Genomic DNA, 16,124 nt, shown 5'->3' with positions numbered 1-16,124 from the left:
ACACAGTTCTCAGCTGCTTCCTAGTTTTGGTGAGGTATACCCACGATTTACGGGTATAATCGTCCGTAAATATAAGCATATAGGTGTCCCCTTCTAGTGTGGGTACACTATAAGGGCCCCAAAAATCGCTGTGGGTCTGTTCGAGTGGAGCTGTAGCCTTCTCAGGGGCCTTCTGGCTCACCACCCGCACTGTTTTAGCCTTAATACAGGGCTCGCAGGGCTCCTGAAGAGCCCCAATAGGCTCTTTAAGCCCTGTAGAAACAGTGTGTTCCAGCTTTAAGCACGTGGAGCTTAAGTGTCCGAACCGGCGGTGCCAGAGGTGGTTACTAGCTTGGTTTTCCGGTACAGTGGTTGCTTTTAGCCCAATATCAGTGCCTTGTGGGACACTGTCCAGGGCGTACGCTCTCCCTAAGCGGCTAGCAACCCCTACTACTGTTCCCTGAAACTCAATTAAGAGCTTCTTTCCAGTGGAACCAGTGGTAGTGCGTATGGTAATGCCCTTATCCTGAAGCTGCAGTACCGAAATTAAGCTCCCAGCGAGCTTAGGTACGTAAAGCACTCCAGTAAGCTTTACAGTTCGTACGGAGGCCCCTAGGGCCGCCTGCAAAAGCACAGTACCCTCCGCAATAGCCGGAATCCGGGCCCCATTTGCCGTAGTTACTAGTATAGGGGTGTCTAGCACCCTATACTCAGTAAAAGCCTCCCGTAAATAAGTCATATGCCGGGAGCTTCCAGAATCGATGACCCATAGTAAATCCTTACTATAGGTGGGCTCTGCTAGAGCCATCCAACTGGTTGCAGCGCTACTAGCATTCGCTATAGGCTTCTCAGTTGATTTTCCAGGCCCTGGAGAGAGTCCTCTGCCTCCTCCAGGGGTTGCTAAGGGCCCTGTACTAGGGCTCTTTTCCTGATTTTCTTGCTTCTCTACCTTCTTGCTCTTGCAATCAGATTTTCTATGGCCTTGTTTACCACAGTTGAAGCACTTCCCCTGAAATTTAGGGCTCTTTCCCCCTGTTTTGGCCAGTAAAACAGATTCCTTCAGGGCTTCTTTTGGACCCATTCTCCGTTCATGCTCACTGAAGCGAGTTACTATTGCACTATAATTAGTGGTGGTTCCACTAATCTCCGGCTGCAATATCAGGGGAGCGAAGCTCTCATCCAGTGCCCTAATAGCCCCAAAAAGAATCGATATTTTGAGGGTTTTAGAGGGCCTTTCCGTAGAATCGATGGTTCCGATTTCGTACTGTAAAGTACTCAATTCCGTGACTACCACAGCAACAGTGGCACCCCGTTCCGGTGGCTTATAGCTGGTAAAAGCCTGAATTTTAGCACTAAGCTACTGCATGCCCAGGGGGGCATATAGTGCTTCCAGTGCCATCCATTGCTCCCTGGCCGTTCCAAGGAGTAATATATGCTGTAAGGCCCCCTGAGCACATAAACTCATGATTATAGTGCTCGCCTTAGCGTCCTTCACCTCCGTACGATCACCGGAAGGCCCTGAGGCCTTAGGATCGCTCCCATCTCCAGAACCAGAACCCCCTGTAGAACCCGGTTCTACAGTAGCAATTTCAACCCCTAGGCTAACCACGTTTCATAGGCTTTGACCAATCAAAAGCCTACGTACCTGAACGCTCCAGGGCCTATAATTGGGCCCTGTAAGCCTGGCGATCCGGGGCTTTTCCACACTAAAGTCGTCTTCCATAGTATACTTCTGAAGGATATTTCCGGTAGGTGCAAGTGAGCCGATTCAGTGATTTATAGTGCGTAAATATAGGGCGTAGAGGTAGCGTCCGGTGCTTATAACCTTTTGCAATGTTTTGTAGGTTGACGACTTGATTTCTCAGCTCACGCGGGGTAAGCACTCTATATATACACCCGGTATATAAACTACAGTGTGCCAGCGTACACCCAGTTCCAACAAAGCTCCCAAAGTCCCACGATTCCCAGGGATTTCTCCTCTAGACATTGTTGCGCGGTGTTAATGAAGCACAACTGCATCAAATTCTACTTTCAAGCAATATTCTAAGAAGTCTTTCCGGTGCCAGACCGCAGCACAAACCGTACTGGTGGTGATGGTGGACTCAGCTGCACAGTGCCTTCACTTTCGAGATCTAGAAAAGAATGTTCAAAAACACTAAGCCAAATTCCCTGGAGCAAGGAGTGTCAAATTCTTGAATATGTCGCAGTTCATTCAAAATACAAGCAGCCAAACGTTTAATGAGATTCCAAAGCGTGTTTTCCTTCATCTGAATCACTTCCTCCGATTACGCTGACAATGGATTAATTTCTGCTGCCAAGTTCCTCTTCGCAGTCACCCAATCAACCTTGAGGCGAGCTTCAAGAGAGATGGTGTGCATTTTGGTAGACTTGAAATATTGGGAGAGTTCATAAACGTTGGGCTCCCGGATAACATTGACTTCTCATCATACCTGGAGGTAGTGAAAATCAAAGACTAATGCAAACCAAATGCCTTCAATCTTCCACTTCAAGCAAATATCTTGTACATTCACTGCTTTTTACTGCTCGGCGAGCCGCAGTGCGATCAAAATTCTTGCGCGATCAAATGTCCATCTGCAGCATGTAAGATCTTACAGCGGGTCGAGTGCCCCCGGAGGTTCTATATGCGATAAGGGCAACCCAATCGCCGAAAGAATTCCATGTGTAGCACGTCAGACATTCATAGCCAAGCTTTGAAATTGATTTCAAGTAAATATGCTAAGCCAGGCCACAACAAAAGCATTATTTACGAAGGCGGGTGGCATTAAAAATCGTCCATCCGCTAAAACGCGAGGCATACCAAAATCGCTACGTTTAGAAATCATACCAAATCTCGACTCAACACTTAAAACTCTTCAAAATAGCTTTGTGAGATATAAAAGAGGTAGATCTAACTTTTGTAGAATTTTTGTAATAATTAAATATAATACGGAATTATGTGAATTTCTATATTGCGAGGGTCAAGATTGTGCCCGCCCTAGCTTAGCGAATTGGACGAATTTTAATGCAGCCCGCCTTCGTACTCCTCACCATCGTCTGGGAAGAACACCAGTGGTCTTTTCTTTCCAAACAATGGATTGGAAAATAGAACGATATTTCCGGCCAAACACATAGTGTACCAGATAGGAAACGAAAGACGACAATTCAGGAAAGTTGCTCCCTCCCTCATAAGTCCAATCAACGTTGTCCATTCCAAGGGATAGATGCTCCACGACTTCTTGTTAATGACAAACTGGAGCATATGTTTAAGTAATTACTCACAGCGTCTGCTTCCGCCTGGATATGCTTGTCCCAGTTTTGAAATGATTTTTTCACTGCCGCAATATCATATTTGTTAAGCTTCAACAGTGTCGGAATCTCCTCACTCAAATGTTTGACTTGGTATGGTGTAAAACCATCGACGAGCTTCTTAACCTAAGTTGTGTCGAAATTCTGAGACCCTCCTTTCTTCATGCACTCAAATGTGTATTGCGACCACGCTTCCATACCTGGATAGAAGACTGATTTGCTCAATATTCCGGCCCATAACTCCCTTCTCTCCAGTAATCGCCACGACTTCTGGAAAGAAAACATTCTCTTCAGCGTTGTGATGCCAACTAAAAATCGTCATGTCAAAGATTGCCATGTTGGTATACTAGGGAGCTGACTGAATCTATTCCTCCCTCTTATTTGAGAGTCGTTAGCATGGGATATAGAAAGACACATGACTGTATTACTGACCCGAATAGTGAGTATTGTAATAAACCCTGGATATCTGCTTCCTCCTTGACCTAGAACTGGAAGGTAGATTGAATCGATGCAGCGAATCAATATATTGTCGGCGTTGACTACTGAAACATCTTCTACTTAGCGGCTTGTTTGTCTGGAAAATGTACAATGTTCTTATGGTGAGGTGTGGCCCCAAAACTGACTTGGAGAGCTTGCTTGTTTGCATGCAGCATAGTTACGAGAACGAGCTTTTAGGAATACATACTTCCGTCCGCAACATAGATCGCATTTTCGCTTGCCGTAGATTTGGTTGCGTTTGAAGTTGATATCAGAGTGAAAGGTTGGTCTGCCCACGGTTGAACCATGATGCAAGAGACCTTAAAAAACGGACTGGAAATCAGACAGCGGCTGTCAGAATGAATATTAATCCTCTAGCTTGAGAAGTGTCGAATATGGATTGTTTGCGCAAATATGAGGGCAAAAGAATCTTAGTACTGATATGGGAAAAGAGACCGGTAGGGTCCTTGTTCCCCAAATTGCCCCAATGTAAGGAGAGGAAGAGGAGTGATATCCGGTGCGCCTTTTTCTTACGATATTTCAACTTTCCTTTCACTTCCCTGTCTTCCCTATCATGTTCTCTATTAATTGACCAATCATACTTTCAACCAATCATCAGCGTCATAAGAATAAGGCTGACCTACGGAGGTACAGCCATAATGATAGGAATAGCGCTAGCAGGGGTCCGAACTTTTCAACCTGGTATCACAACAACAACGTATCGTAAAAACTTAAAAAAACGTAGCACTACTATACGGCACTATTATGGATATTTACAGCGTTTAAACAAACTTTTTGTGTTTTGTATAGCAAAAGTTATCGAGTGTTGAAATCACGAGTTTTCTATTGACCCCTGCTAGTGCTGTTACTATCATTATGGGCTGTACCTCCGTAGTTCCTTCACCACTTCACCAGTTTTTCTCGCATAAGCACTAGCGAAGGCGTTGGTACGACTGAAACACTTTCAATTCGATCACAGGTCCAAATTGAGCAGCACCTTCGATTTTCCTTCCTTTTGCCGCAAGTCGCTTGAAGTTCTTGGTTTGTTCAAAAATCGAGATCTTGCTAAGCTTCATACGTTAAAGCCACCAACTGTGAAGACTCACAATTTGTGGTCGAAACCCTCGGAATTGAGTTCCGGCTCCCGAGAAGCCTGCAATTTCTCTAGTGACCTGCAGATGTCCCTGAACCCCCTGGCCACACATTCTAGGGCCATTCAAAACTTGATCAAACATCATTCGTCAGGAAACAGATAGGACGGCCGCTGTGGAGTAGTGGCGGCGGGGCGGGGAAGAATGGAGGTAAGGAAGAGAAGTGGGCCGGGTTCAAAATCTCGATCAGGGTGTGTCACCTGCAAGTAAGTTCATTGTTCCGCGATAGGGTATAACATATCGATAATGGATTATTCTGAAGACTAGCATAGGGCCAGACGTGTAAAGTGCGATGAGACGAAACCGGCTTGCATACGATGCCAGAATTTCCGGCTCGAGTGTGGGGTTACAAAGTGAAGCAAAAACCCACGCATTCAACACAGCGCCTCCTTCCTTTGGTTCCCAAGATCGAACCTATGTCAACGGCTGTCACCCCCTTGGCACTTACTCCTGCTCAACCATTGTCCACCAACGATCAGGAATTGAGCTATTTCAATGTATTTGTAGGTACCACTTCCCGCAATCTTGGAGAGTATCTCGACACACCTATATGGTGCCATATTGTGCTTCAAGCTTCAGAACAAGATCAATTTATCAAACATGCGATTATTGCTCTTGGGGCCTTGAACAAGAGCCACGACGTCACAGCGGCCATCGGAAACTTGTCTGGAAGGGCTTTGGCAGCTGGAAGCGCCCACTATCAGGTTGCCTTTCGATACTATGGTATAACTATTCAAGGAATACGCAAAGCATGCCAAGAACAGCGCAAAAGCAGGAGGACAATTCTGATTGCTTGTCTACTCGCCGTCTGTTTCGAGTACTATCACGGGAACTTGGACTTGGCAATAGCACACGTCCAAAATGGCATCAGGTTAAGTAAGTTCCCTTCTCTCTAGCTATACTCCATAAATAAATCTCACTTGACTATGCTTGGTCGAGTCAGCCATTGGCCTTGTCACGGATATGGCTAACCGAAATTGGGGCAGTTAATGAACGGTTCCTCGGTCTCATGCATTTAACCTCATTTGATGGACAACAATTCCTCCAGGGAATCATAGAAGACGAGCTCATTTCGATCTTTACCCGTCTCGAGCGTGACATATATTCATGGCACAAGGCGAATCTTGTCGAAATGCACCCAGACCTCCAGAACGTCGCTGCGGCAATCATCCAAGCCATTCCCACCCAGGGGTTTATCGACCTGAATGCGGCACGGAAGTTTTTCGATATCCTGTTAACACAAGTCGACAGGTTCGTGTACAATATCGATGAGCGATTGTGGGATTATTCGGATCCCTCGAGCGGACCGAGACCTGTATTTCAAGTCGGCAATTCAACTGGCGCCATTTTCTCACCAATTTATCAACAACAGCGTGTGAAGTTCCTCAAACAAGGACTCACTTCCTGGCGCAAAGCTTTCCAGCCTGTTCTTACCCAGTCTTTGAATCTGGGAGGGAAGGATCTCTTAGTCGCCAAGACACTCCTCCTTAATTTTATTTGCAGTGCTGTAGCTCTGCATTGTTGCTTTGGCCCCGAGCTCACATACGATGCCTACGTTTCGGAATTTCGAACGGCGCTTTCAACAGCAGGCACACTCTTTAACGTTGCAGTCTCCAAGTTGGGGCATACCTTCGTAGTTTCGTCGATTTTGATCAAGTCGCTGTTCTTCATTGCCTCAAAGTGCCGAGAGACATCTATCCGCACCGAAGCGATAAATTATCTGCGATCCATGTCAAGACAAGAGGGAATTTGGGATTCCCATGTAGCGAGCACATTTGCCACTGCTATCGTGGAGCTAGAAGAGAGTGACGAGAGTGGTTTAATACCTGAGCACAGGAGGCTGAGAGCAATCAAGACTACTTTTGACCTGCACAAACGTCAAGGGAAGCTGAGGTTTTTGACGGCAACAATGGGTACAGGACCCGTAGGATTTGTGGCTCATCGAATGGAGCTTTGCTGGTGACGTAAGGCGCAAGAACGTTAAGCCGCTCTTCGGTTGGCGGTGCGATAAAGTCAATTGGACCACCGACCGTCAACGGAAGTCTCCAATTGTTGTCCGTAACAGCTGCATGCTGCAATGAGCTGGGGATGAACATGAGGGGAATCCTCCTGAAAAGGAATGACTTTGGGCTTCTTTGGGTTTTGTGCAGCATATTCTCTCGACTCGGCAGGCGAATTATATTCCCGAGGAGAGCATATGCAGGGTCTCTATTGAGTCCATCAACAGCGGGGGTGGCTTGAGCTGAGAGGTCCGGTCCGGGCAGCACGCCACAATCACCAAAAATCAGCGTCACATCGACATGATCTGCACAGACTGGGCCTGGACAGAATCACTGCATAAAACACGCGGCACTGCATTAACCAAACACTTGATTTGGAATACGAAGTCACCTTATCTTTCTTCGATTTAATCCCTCATCTCATGGAAATGCCGTTCCCGGGTGCTCGTTTACAGTGAGGTCCCTGTATCAGTTGCTAGCCTTTCCTACGGTCGCTTTTAAGGCTTCACTTGCTTATCTTGCCATGGAATTGTCAAGAGGCATTTAGTTACGATGATAATAAATTCACCGCCTATCATGTCCCATCTCCTCCTCTTGGCAATAACTTGCAAGTTCATACGTTACTCTCCATTTGCGAGCACTTCACTTACAGTCCACAGTACTCTTATCTCCTGCACAAGCAATAACACATCTCCGCATCCTCCCTCTCGGGGACTCAATAACCTGGGGCTATGGCAGCACGAACGGCTCTGGTTATCGAGCTCCCTTGCTCACTCTGCTCACTTCACCTAACTCCACTTTTACAACTTCAAAACCAAAAATAACCTACATCGGTTCAGTGACCTCCGGAAACCTCCCTCCACCAAACAATGCCAATGAAGGACACGTTGGAGCTCTGATCTCACAAATCGGCGACTACGCAAAAGTCCCCCTAAGTTGGAATGGAACATTAGAAGGAGACATCGTATTGCTCATGGCCGGGACGAACGACATGTTCAACGCGAACATCTCGCCTAATGGAGCACCTGGGCGATTGGGGGCTCTCATTGACGAAATCGTCACTGCGTGGCCAAAAGCGGCAGTTTTGGTAGCAACTTTAACGCCGTCTGCAATTAATACTACACAAGATAATATTGAGGTCTTTAATGGGCAGGTGGCGGGTGTCGTGAGTAAGAGGGCGAAGGCGGGGAATAGGACATTGGTCGTATCGATGTCTAAAGTTACGGTGGGAATGGAAGTCGATGGTCTCCACCCTGATGATGTGGGCTACACTCTTATGGCACAAGGGTGGTATAAGGGGCTTTTGGAAGCGAAATCGAAGGGGTGGGTTGATGGGGTGGCGAGTGGAGCTGCTTTGATGGGAGGAGCGGGCTGGCTGATGTGGTTTCCGGTTGTCTCATTGGTTTTACTGGTTGGTGTATAGAGGAAATAGGCTTCTGCTTCTGACATAAACCTATGAATAGCAGCATAAATGATAATGAGTATGAAATATTGGGAAGGCTATCTGATCGTGGAACCTTAATTTGCATAATAGCGGTTTGGTGTTCATTGGACAGCTTGATTAAAGCACCACCCTTGACCGAAGAATTTGTATAAGAATCCTAAATCAATGCTTTATCCCTGACTGACTATCAGAACGGATATCCATATACCAAGAAATTTGTCCCTTGAGCCGTTTGTTGCAGATCTCAGCACTGGACCCAATTTAAAATCGTCGTGGACGGGCTGACTTCAGCTCTCAGCGATCTTGAAGATCACCATCTCGTACGCGGCCGGCGTTGCTGTGATAGATGTGTTCCTGTTCTGTAGTATTGGTGTAGCATTCTTTCTACGAATATGTACCTACTCCAAGGCCGGGAATGTTGAAAAAGTTGTCTGAGAGGGTGGCTGCACCAGTTGACGCGACAAGACCCATCAGGTAGCCTGTGCCTCGAGTGCCTCCTGTGGCCAGATCGCGGGCCGTTTTTTCATGAAGCGTTTCCGCAAGGCTCTTGGAAATAGAATCACTGTTCTCGGGTATGTATACTCCCCATGAACGAAGATAATCGCGGAAGATTCGAACCAGATGTTTATCTCCCTTTAAGAAGGTTTCCTTTGTCCATCGCTCAAAGTCCTCACGATACACTCCCAATAGATTTTTATCTCCATATTCCTGCTGTGTGTATAGCTCCATACGGTTTAAGAGCTACGTATTGACAATAGATTCTGTTACTTTAGCTGAAAGATCTACCTCTCTGCCTCATCTTGTTACGTCGGCATGGTAATATTGGAGGTCGTGGTTCGTAAGGGGATTTAGGATCTTAGGAGCTGGTGTCGGCTCTAGTGCAGGCGCCATATTGTTCTGATATCGGATTCGAATCGTTTGGATAGTATTTCAATTGTGTCTGACGTAATTGACGCTGGGAGAGATGCTGTGATAGCAAATAGGCTCAATTAAGAGGTCCGCGTAGTTGATAGATATGGCAGATGGTGTTCAAGTGCCGTGGATAATTCTCTAAAGTAATTAACGCTGGCAGAGATGCTTTACCGTAAGCTGTTCGGTTTCGTTCTGGTTTCTTTCGAGAGTAATAAGTCTTCTCATCTACCTGGTATGCCTGGCAACAGCATAGACAATATACTGTTCTTCTTCCACGTCGTGAACGGTAATTGTTCTGCGTGATGGACGCACTGGTGCTTTGAGCTATTCGACCTGCCTAGCAGTTCGACTAGGAGCTTTACAGTCTTGATTATCTTCCTTATATCAAGTACGCCTAGCGTATAATGATAAGATTCGATGATCTTTAGCACTCTCACGATACTAGCGCCAAGTATCCTTTCGTTTCAGCGCGTTCAGTGTGAGAAATGAATAGATTAGATTAGATTAATGGCTATTAATCTAATCTATTCATGAAATTTTCTCATTAATCATATTCTATTCACGAATTAATTAAGCTAATCATGAATATTCATGAATAACTTGATTAATGTACACGTGACCGCAGCACGTGACAGGCTAGCCTAATTAGGTAAGAATCAGGCTCTAGTGCTACCTTGCTTCTAGAGAGAAAAGCTCGCTAAGGCAGTGCTAGAGCAAGAACCTTACTTAATTAGGCTAGACTATCACGTGCTGTAGTCACGTGTATATTAATTAAGGTATTCATGAATAATCATGATTAATTATTCTAATCTAATCAAATTACATAAGTATCACGTTAATCAAATTCTATTCACGCTATTCATGAATATTCATGAATTAATCAATTAATCTGATTAATTTTTTCGCACACTGAGCGCGTTCGAGTCTCTTCTGAATAAACCTAGCTGTTCTGTGGTCAACTGTATGGTTAACCACTGGCCAGTGTTGGGAATACAGGGTTTGCAAACGAATAGAACAGTAGAAACGATTGTATTGGTGTTGATTTGTTTATGTTCAGTAGTAGAGAAGAGGGAATGCCCTCATATGTAGGGACAGAGTTGAAATAGAGCTAGGCCTGAATAGGCAGCTATGTCCCGACAACTTTGGCACCCGTGAATCAGATTAATTCGAAATCAGAACCTCTTTCCATGTTCCGTCCGGTCCTGGTGAAGCGAATGCATATGAACGTGTGACAATGATAGGTAAGTAGTATTGCACCTAGCCATCGTGCTAATTCTGGGAGTTCTAAAGCTTATCTCTACTAATACTAGGACCTTAATAGGCTAGGGGCACGCCGTTACGCGTGTACCTTGAGGATATACTTTTTAAGCGATTGCAAGGGGCGAGAGAGGGACATGCTTCTTGCTTACCTTTTGTGCGTGTGCCGGGGGCTAAAGAATAGCCGAAAAAGAAAGTCTTACTTTACAATAAAATTACAAAAATTAGCTTGCTAAGCGCGGGGGAAGGGGGCTAGAAGGGGATCACTTTCTCAAATATATGAGCACCCTCTCTGGATTTGCCCTGAAAAGGTGCTTATGCATCTAAAAGAGAGTCGAGATTCAAAATTCCTGCTTTGGGCATACACCCATGTTTTAAGAATGCTACGCGAGCAAAATAGGGGTGTTGCAGGGGTTGACAGGGGCACACTGATATGATAGGTATAATAACAAAACTTGGCTGTAATGATTACTCAACCAAGGTCAGAACTTTAGACTATTCGCCTACCACAGTCTCGCCTCTTGCTAATTCCAACATCGTAGTAGCTGCAAATGACTAATCACAACTCTTCGTGTACATGTCCGCCCGGATTCCCAGGTGCATACCCCGGATCTGACGGGGAAAGGAACTTCGGATTCTGCACAATATGCCTTGCCCTCTGCGCAGCTCCAAAAGCGCCAACGAAATGGGAATCTAACGACATGCGAAACTTGTCCTGGTACTCTGGGAGAGCAGACGCAAGAGCAAGACGCATCTCTTCCATGCCTGAGTCTGAGGCTTCGCCACTTAGTACAACGGCCCGCAGATAACTCAGTGCGTCTTGATAAGACCACTTCTTTCTCATTCCTGCGTTGAATACTTCTAAATAAAGCTTGAGATTTTCAGATAACTCCTGATGTCGGGCGGGGTCAAGCTAGAGAAGAGAATTGTGTGAGCTAAGTATACTTGCTATAGATAGAGGAAAGTGCAATGACAAAAAAGGTGAGCACTTACGATACTGCCACTCATCTCTCCAAACTTTGAGTAGTGTTCAATGTTATACGGCTTGCAAATATACCGCCCAACATCGAGCATAGCTACTGAAAGGCGTTCGGGCTCGTAATTGAAGACTAGGGCCAAATTGGTGTAATCAAGATCGCAACTTTCGTTTGGTGGCAGCTTGAATTCCGTACACGAATCCATATTGTACGCAAGTCGATCTGCGTTTAGGCTGCCAGTAACTTGTTGATACTCCATTATCAATCCCTCATCAATCGCGGCTTGTTTCAGTGTACCCAGAGCGTGATTCCAATATGGACAGGAACAACGATAGAATTAATAGTAACAGTCTTGATCTGTTGCAATGTCGCTCTAAAGAGAGAGGCTACCTCCGCGTCACTCAGTGATCTATAACGTGGACGGTGAGCTATTGATTTTGTCCAAAAGAAGCACGGCTGTACTAACGCCTGATTCTTGGGATCTTTCCACGTCTCTGAGAAAAATGACTGCCATTCATGGTTAGCTACAACGCGAGCAACGGAGACCAATTCATCAGCGTCGGTGTAGTAAGCGGAACTCCTGTTTCAATCACTTAGTTCAATTGAAAAAAATTGAGATATGTCCAGGGTCTCCCTCAATCTCGATTTACTTACAAGTAAGTGTGCCCAATGTAATCCCAACCGGATATGGCATTACATTAGCTACTAAAGATAAGAGAAGTAGTCGGAATGACCAGCTGATTGTTTTTATAGCGGCAACCATTGAGTGTTATTTTTGCATTCTATGTTAGAATCATGGAGAACCGCTACAAAAAAAAATCCAGCATCAATATAGCCACATGATACTGAATATAGGTGGGGAAAAAGTAAAAGCGGTGAGATAGGGGAATTTAGGCTCGGCAACGATTGCTGAGCAATCTATTAGTAATCGATTAGCTATTATTATAATCGATTAGTAATCGTTTACTAAACGATTATTCTACTGTTTTTACCCTGCACCCCCCTATTTCTTTCCTCTCTCTCTCTCTTTCTCTTTATTTTCCAAAAATATTATTAAAATATCTTTTTTACTTGAATCAAATTTATTATTTATATAATTAGTTTTAGTAAATTCCACTTTAAGTATTCTAAATATATTAAAATTAAAAGTATCTTATTAGTAATTTTATTATATTTATTATAAAACTGGATTATATAATATATAAATATTAAGAGATATAATGAATTACTTAAGTTATTATTATTAGATTATAATATTAAAAGCTAAAAGTAAAAGCCAAATTATTATAAACTAGTAATTTAAATAAATTTAATATAAAGCTTAAACTAAAAAGAGAAATAAAATTAAAGGTTTTAATAATAAAGTTTTTAAAGCTTTCTTTAATATAATAATTATTACTAAATCTCTAATTTCCTTAATAATTATATAGAATTTTACTTTTTATTTTTATTAAATAAAGCTTATAAAGCAAGATTATAACTTCTTATTTTAAAATTTATAATAAAGTTAAAGAAGCTTAAAGAAAGTATAAAATTATTATATAAAAGATTATTTAATTAATAATTTTACTTATTTATATTTCTTTTAATAGGAGACAGGGGGTCCGAGGAGCAAGTTAGCAATGAGGGAATGAGTGGACTTGAAAGTAATCATGATTAATATTATTCTGACATATCCGGGGGTGCATTAAAAACAGCCACTGAGACATGCGCTGTGAGTGTCCTTACGTCGTAGCCTCCCTCAATTCCCTGAGCCCTAGCAACATCATTCCAGAACCCGCTAGTCACCGGCGTCCGATATAATTCAGTCCAGAGGAACCCGGCCAATGCATGCGAAATTGCATTCCCTCCTCGTAGCCCCGAAGATACACAGATCCCAGCGAAAAGTTTAGCGTACCATCGACGATTAGGAGTGCCCGAGCTCCCCAAACCACCCATCAGCAGAATCCAAAGTATCATTTCAGGATACTCCTTATGCAGATATACTAGGTCGACAGCCTCTAAGTTAACTCGCAATCGATCGGAGAGTAGGTTATAAAAGGGCAAGCCCCGCGGAAGATCTCGCATGAACATGTTGATGTGGAATATGACAGCGTTCGCGAAGAGCATGAATATGGACAGTTTCGGCTTGCCAGATCTGACGACTTCGGACAGGAGCAATGCGACCACTCGACGTTCTTAAAAGCCAAGTTAGTATATACAACTCACTTACATTCAAGAGGGATCTCCGGGAGTGGATGAGTCAATTCCCCAACATGAAGGGCCACGGTAGCTCCCAACAAGTCCCAAGGCACTCGGCTCTCAAACCGAGTTGCTATCAAATTGATATGGAAATAGGCTTACCAATCCTCTCCAGCATGTCACTCCACGAGGGGAATTCAACTTTCCGAGTTAAGTGAATCGCGGAATCTTTCAGAGAAGAGAGATTGCGTATGGCCCAATACACCTGCATCGTCTCCCTACTGAGCTCTTGCAAGCCAGTGAGATGGAAAAGCTTGGCTTCGTATAACATGGCCAGTGAACTGTACAGTCCCCAATTTTCCGGTCGTTCTTCGTCATCCTGTATGTGTAATTTGAAGCGTGGCTGGGTTTCCATTACATTTGCGGCCTCGACGTCCACCCTATGCGGTTAAATAATTAGGAAATACCATAACGGATAGGAAAAATAGGGGTTTCACTAACCAGGTGGCCAATTTTCTTGTATGTGAATGCACAGGCAGGGCTTGTATTCCACCTCTGGTTTTTATCAACGCCTCTAGACCGTCCACTAAGACAACTTAGCAACGCATTTTCTGCGGGAGTAGAGAGCCGGGCGGGAGCCGGGAGGATGAGACATCTCTCTGAGCAGGGGAAAATAAGAGCCCGGGTATGAGATAAAGAAATACGTTCTTTACGTACTGTGTACTTTGACACCCGGTGCGTTTGCTGCTATATTCTAACACCAGGTTATTAGTTAAGTATGAAGTTGTGGCGGAATTGGCTAAAAACCTCAAACTTAGTCAAGTTTGCCACAACGGCAATTGATGCATCTGTGGCAACGTGGTTTGTCTTCAGAAGACTTTTGTTCAGCCAACGGATTGACTCTGCTTTGTGATACATTACTACTGGGGGAGGCGGTTTCCCTTGAAGGGCCACCAGTTGCCATGCTGAAAACATTAGGGTTACGTGCAAAAGTGCCGGATCTGTCATGGCAAAGGGTATCCATTCTTTCCTTGGGTTGACTGGGCAATCGCTTTCAGCGAATACTGTTTGATCTGCCACCAAGTATTTGATCAGTTCAAATGCAACGAACTGGAAATGGCAGCAAAGTGGGGTTGGGGGTCTTATCGCATCAGATTGCTAATTTCACATCATTCCAGAAGATTTTGATGCGGCCGGTTCAAAGTAAAGATTGAGTAGAAACTCACAATGATAGGTTAAGAATTGAGTTTGGCCAACCTCTGAAATGGGCAAGGTATAGAAAGGATCCATAGCATTGCATTCTGGACCGCGATGTAAACGGGCCTTTGTGGCTTCCAACTGACATTGAATGACAGGGCTTCTTCCGGTTAACCTGACTTCATCTGCATCCTTGCTGTCGTTCTCCTCGTTTCGGGGTTTGAGCTTTGCTCGGCTCGACTGTCTTGGTCGACGACGTGGCTTACGCCGTGCATTGGAACGGATCAGTTCTCGCAGTGTACCGCGGGGGCGGGCTGTCCCCGTTTCGGGGACGAAATGTAGATTCTGGATGCCAATTTTAGCTTCATGCGGGATAGGTAAGGTCCACTGAGGTGAAAGAACCGGAGGGGATCGAGGAACCTACCACTGGGGACTGCACTATGCTCGATCGAGATATGAGGTTAGCAATGTATTATCAGTTATACAGACAGGTGGGTTTCCTTACGCGATTGGCTTGGGTCATTCACATGGACTTCTTCTGCAATGAATTCTAAGTGCTGGAATGGCCCCCCACTGTCCGAAGGTGATGATGATTCCTCTGTTTCGGATAACTGGGAGGATTGCGCTGGCAGACAGGTGTGTTGAAGCATGCTTCGTTCATTTGAGTTTCCAAAAAGGGGCTGGAAGGATGTGGTACTTGTCTGGTTTGCCCATTTGAGTCAGCGTCGCATCATGTCTCCGCATCACTTGCAGCAGTACACCTCGGCAGAAGGCAGAAGAAGGCCATGAAAATTTATGGGACACAGGCCGTGAGCCCAAAACTCTGTGGCTCCCCAGAAGGTTTCTTTTTCCCAAGGAATGGGATTGGGCTGGGACGAACTCAATGCTCTGATTAGTTACGTCTCAGGCACTTGAGCGGCAGCCACGGGAAACCTCACAAAAACGGACAGCCACTTCCGTATCCGTCTAGCGTTCACTCCACGGCACCCTCCATCATGCACGTAGCTGAATAATGCATCCTGAACTTGGTTTTTACCTGAATTGCCACTTAGAGGCATCCCTAAATCTCGATCATTCAGGAATTGCTTCCGATTCGCACAAAGGCTCGTGATTTGAAACATGAACACAAAGTACTCATACAATTACTTTTTACCGCTTGATGACCTAATTCAACGCGAGGCTCTTCGAGATCGCCAATAAAGGATATTCAAAACTTTAAGAGTAAACGAGATCGGATTTAAAA

At 44.7% G+C, this 16,124-nt stretch overlaps 6 protein-coding genes across 6 annotated transcripts; 2 read left to right on the top strand and 4 right to left on the bottom strand.

Annotated features, from left to right (window-relative positions):
- Nucleotides 1-5,006: 5,006 nt before the first annotated feature.
- On the top strand, nt 5,007-7,129 carry K444DRAFT_394622 (uncharacterized protein). The gene is made up of 3 exons (XM_024872475.1): nt 5,007-5,119; nt 5,176-5,789; nt 5,900-7,129. Exons 2-3 carry the CDS (start codon nt 5,231-5,233, stop codon nt 6,874-6,876), a joined length of 1,536 nt encoding a protein of 511 aa, XP_024737425.1. The 5' UTR covers nt 5,007-5,119; nt 5,176-5,230; the 3' UTR covers nt 6,877-7,129.
- Nucleotides 7,130-7,445: 316 nt separating this feature from the next.
- K444DRAFT_612660 (carbohydrate esterase family 3 protein) lies at nt 7,446-8,417 on the top strand. Its single transcript, XM_024880181.1, has 2 exons — nt 7,446-7,520; nt 7,573-8,417. Exons 1-2 carry the CDS (start codon nt 7,490-7,492, stop codon nt 8,334-8,336), a joined length of 795 nt encoding a protein of 264 aa, XP_024737424.1. The 5' UTR covers nt 7,446-7,489; the 3' UTR covers nt 8,337-8,417.
- A 227-nt stretch (nt 8,418-8,644) lies between these two features.
- Nucleotides 8,645-9,086, bottom strand: K444DRAFT_629459 (uncharacterized protein; the record flags this gene model as incomplete). Its single annotated transcript, XM_024883056.1, has 2 exons — nt 8,645-8,716; nt 8,760-9,086. 2 exons carry the CDS (start codon nt 9,084-9,086, stop codon nt 8,645-8,647), a joined length of 399 nt encoding a protein of 132 aa, XP_024737423.1.
- A 1,999-nt stretch (nt 9,087-11,085) lies between these two features.
- K444DRAFT_721799 (uncharacterized protein) lies at nt 11,086-11,762 on the bottom strand (the record flags this gene model as incomplete). Its single annotated transcript, XM_024888533.1, has 2 exons — nt 11,086-11,439; nt 11,520-11,762. The coding sequence occupies 2 exons, from the start codon at nt 11,760-11,762 to the stop codon at nt 11,086-11,088; spliced, it is 597 nt and encodes a 198-aa protein (XP_024737422.1).
- Nucleotides 11,763-13,165: 1,403 nt separating this feature from the next.
- K444DRAFT_629457 (uncharacterized protein) lies at nt 13,166-14,099 on the bottom strand (the record flags this gene model as incomplete). The annotated part of the gene is made up of 3 exons (XM_024883055.1): nt 13,166-13,647; nt 13,716-13,817; nt 13,847-14,099. The coding sequence occupies 3 exons, from the start codon at nt 14,097-14,099 to the stop codon at nt 13,166-13,168; spliced, it is 837 nt and encodes a 278-aa protein (XP_024737421.1).
- K444DRAFT_394580 (uncharacterized protein) lies at nt 14,014-15,726 on the bottom strand. The gene is made up of 6 exons (XM_024872474.1): nt 15,387-15,726; nt 15,306-15,314; nt 14,911-15,226; nt 14,492-14,757; nt 14,402-14,438; nt 14,014-14,270 (listed from the first exon to the last, which is right to left on the bottom strand). The coding sequence occupies exons 1-6, from the start codon at nt 15,402-15,404 to the stop codon at nt 14,125-14,127; spliced, it is 792 nt and encodes a 263-aa protein (XP_024737420.1). The 5' UTR covers nt 15,405-15,726; the 3' UTR covers nt 14,014-14,124.
- Nucleotides 15,727-16,124: the final 398 nt, after the last annotated feature.

The sequence above is a fragment of the Hyaloscypha bicolor genome, assembly GCF_002865645.1.
Source record: "Hyaloscypha bicolor E unplaced genomic scaffold K444scaffold_60, whole genome shotgun sequence".
NCBI classification, from domain to species: domain Eukaryota; kingdom Fungi; phylum Ascomycota; class Leotiomycetes; order Helotiales; family Hyaloscyphaceae; genus Hyaloscypha; species Hyaloscypha bicolor.
This window is presented reverse-complemented; position numbering and strand designations above follow the sequence as displayed.